The sequence below is a fragment of the Echinops telfairi genome, unplaced genomic scaffold (assembly GCF_000313985.2).
Source record: "Echinops telfairi isolate 266 unplaced genomic scaffold, ASM31398v2 ScPeMD7_36;HRSCAF=134, whole genome shotgun sequence".
Taxonomy (NCBI): Eukaryota; Metazoa; Chordata; class Mammalia; order Afrosoricida; family Tenrecidae; genus Echinops; species Echinops telfairi.
Genome location: NW_022103934.1, coordinates 1,309,192 through 1,310,744, shown reverse-complemented (window position 1 = coordinate 1,310,744; position 1,553 = coordinate 1,309,192). Strand labels below are relative to the sequence as shown.

The window sequence follows — 1,553 nt, the reverse complement described above, 5'->3', positions numbered from 1 at the left end:
GCCCCTGCAAGATGTCCATGAGGTTCTGAGCCCCACACTGCCGCGCCACCTCCAGAGGCGTGCGCCCCCAAGCATCCTGATGATGAAGATCAGACTCTGCTGCCAGGAAGCTGACCACGGGGGCATGGCCCTCCTGCACAGCCAGATGGATGGGCAACGCCCCTGTGCCATCAGGGGCGTTGACATCGGCGCCGTGCTCCACCAAGACCTTCAGGGTGTCCAGGAATCCAGTGCGGGCGGCATCGTGGGCTGGGGTGGTGCCTGACCGGTCCTGGACGTTGGGGCAGGCACCTTGCTTCAGCAGTTCCAGGGCCACAGCGGGGCTGCCAAACATCATGACCTGTGCAGGGGGACAGAGGGTGAGGGCCTCCCCCAAGGAAAAGCCCCGGAGGAAGGAGGAATCCTGATCCAAAGGACTCTTCTAGGGGATAGGAAAACCCCCAAGGAATGCAGCCTCCAGGGAGTTTCTTGAGACCCCAGAGAACAAGGTCTCCTGGGAAATGGGACCCCAAGAAGCTCAGCACCACCCTAAAAAGAGAACCTTCCAGGGAGCAGGCCCTGGGGCGCCTTTCAAGGAACTAACACGGAAGTCTCTTTCCAAGGAACCAGGGACCCCTGCCACTATGCGTATCCCACCGAGCAATAGGATACTACCTGGAAATCTGACACCTCTTCCAGAAATAGTCCCCAAGGGACTTGAAAGGGCCATGAATCGAAGAAGGGATTCTAAGAAATGTCACGCACCTTCTCCGTAGTTATTGTTGCCTGTGTGTAGCGGGGATGCTCTCCAGTACCTCAAAACATGGGATGCCTCCCATCAAGGGTCCTCCCGTTAAATTGGGGTATTCTCAAATTGGGAGAATTTACAACCCACCCTCCAGGAGGGGGATTACCGCCCCCTAAGTAACCAGAGAATTCCCTAGCGATGGAGATATCCAAATAACCCTATTCTCTCGGGGGAACCGTCCACCCCACCCCCACAGAAAATGGGGGTGTTCTGGAAATGGGAAACGTTCCTTCTAGAGATAAACCAGGGAGCCCCAAAGAACCGGAGCTGGCTCCCACAAACTGCGATCCACCGAAGCTGAGGCCCCACCCACGGAAGGACCTCCTGGGGAAACGAAACGCCTTGAGAACCAAGAGTTCTGCAGAAGATGGGGAGATCTCCCCCCGCCCCGGCAACCGACCCTACCCACCCACGAAAGGGGCACACTGGAAGACACGCTCCTCGTTAGGTGCCCGCCAGAGCCAGCAGATGCGAGACTGGGCACTGGGGCTCGCCCCCGCGGGCCCCGGCCTCACCTGCAGCGCCGTCTTGCCGAAGCGGTTCAGGGCGTCGGGGTGCATCAGCTGGCGGTGCAGAAGGCGGCGCACCTCCTGCACGTCGCCCCGGGCCGCGGCCCCGCTCAGCCGGTCGCCGGCATCCACCTCCTCCAGCAGCATGTCGATACCGGCAGCCTGCGAAGGCCCCCAGCCCAGAGCGGCCGATCAGCGCGGGGGAGGCCACGGCGCCCACTCGGCAGGCCCCCCAGGGCCTGGCAGCGGTGCGCTCG

General features: G+C 61.4%; 1 protein-coding gene across 1 annotated transcript in view; it reads right to left on the bottom strand.

Moving 5' to 3' along the window:
- CDKN2D (cyclin dependent kinase inhibitor 2D) overlaps positions 1-1,547 on the bottom strand; it is a 5,103-nt gene extending 3,556 nt beyond the window's left edge. Inside the window, exons 1-2 of the mRNA XM_004716837.2 lie at positions 1,303-1,547; positions 5-340 (exon numbers count right to left, since the gene is read on the bottom strand). Coding sequence (XP_004716894.2) covers positions 5-340; positions 1,303-1,443 — 477 coding nt within the window. The 5' untranslated portion in view covers positions 1,444-1,547. The remainder of the gene's footprint in view (positions 1-4; positions 341-1,302) is intronic.
- Between the last annotated feature and the right edge of the window lie 6 nt (positions 1,548-1,553).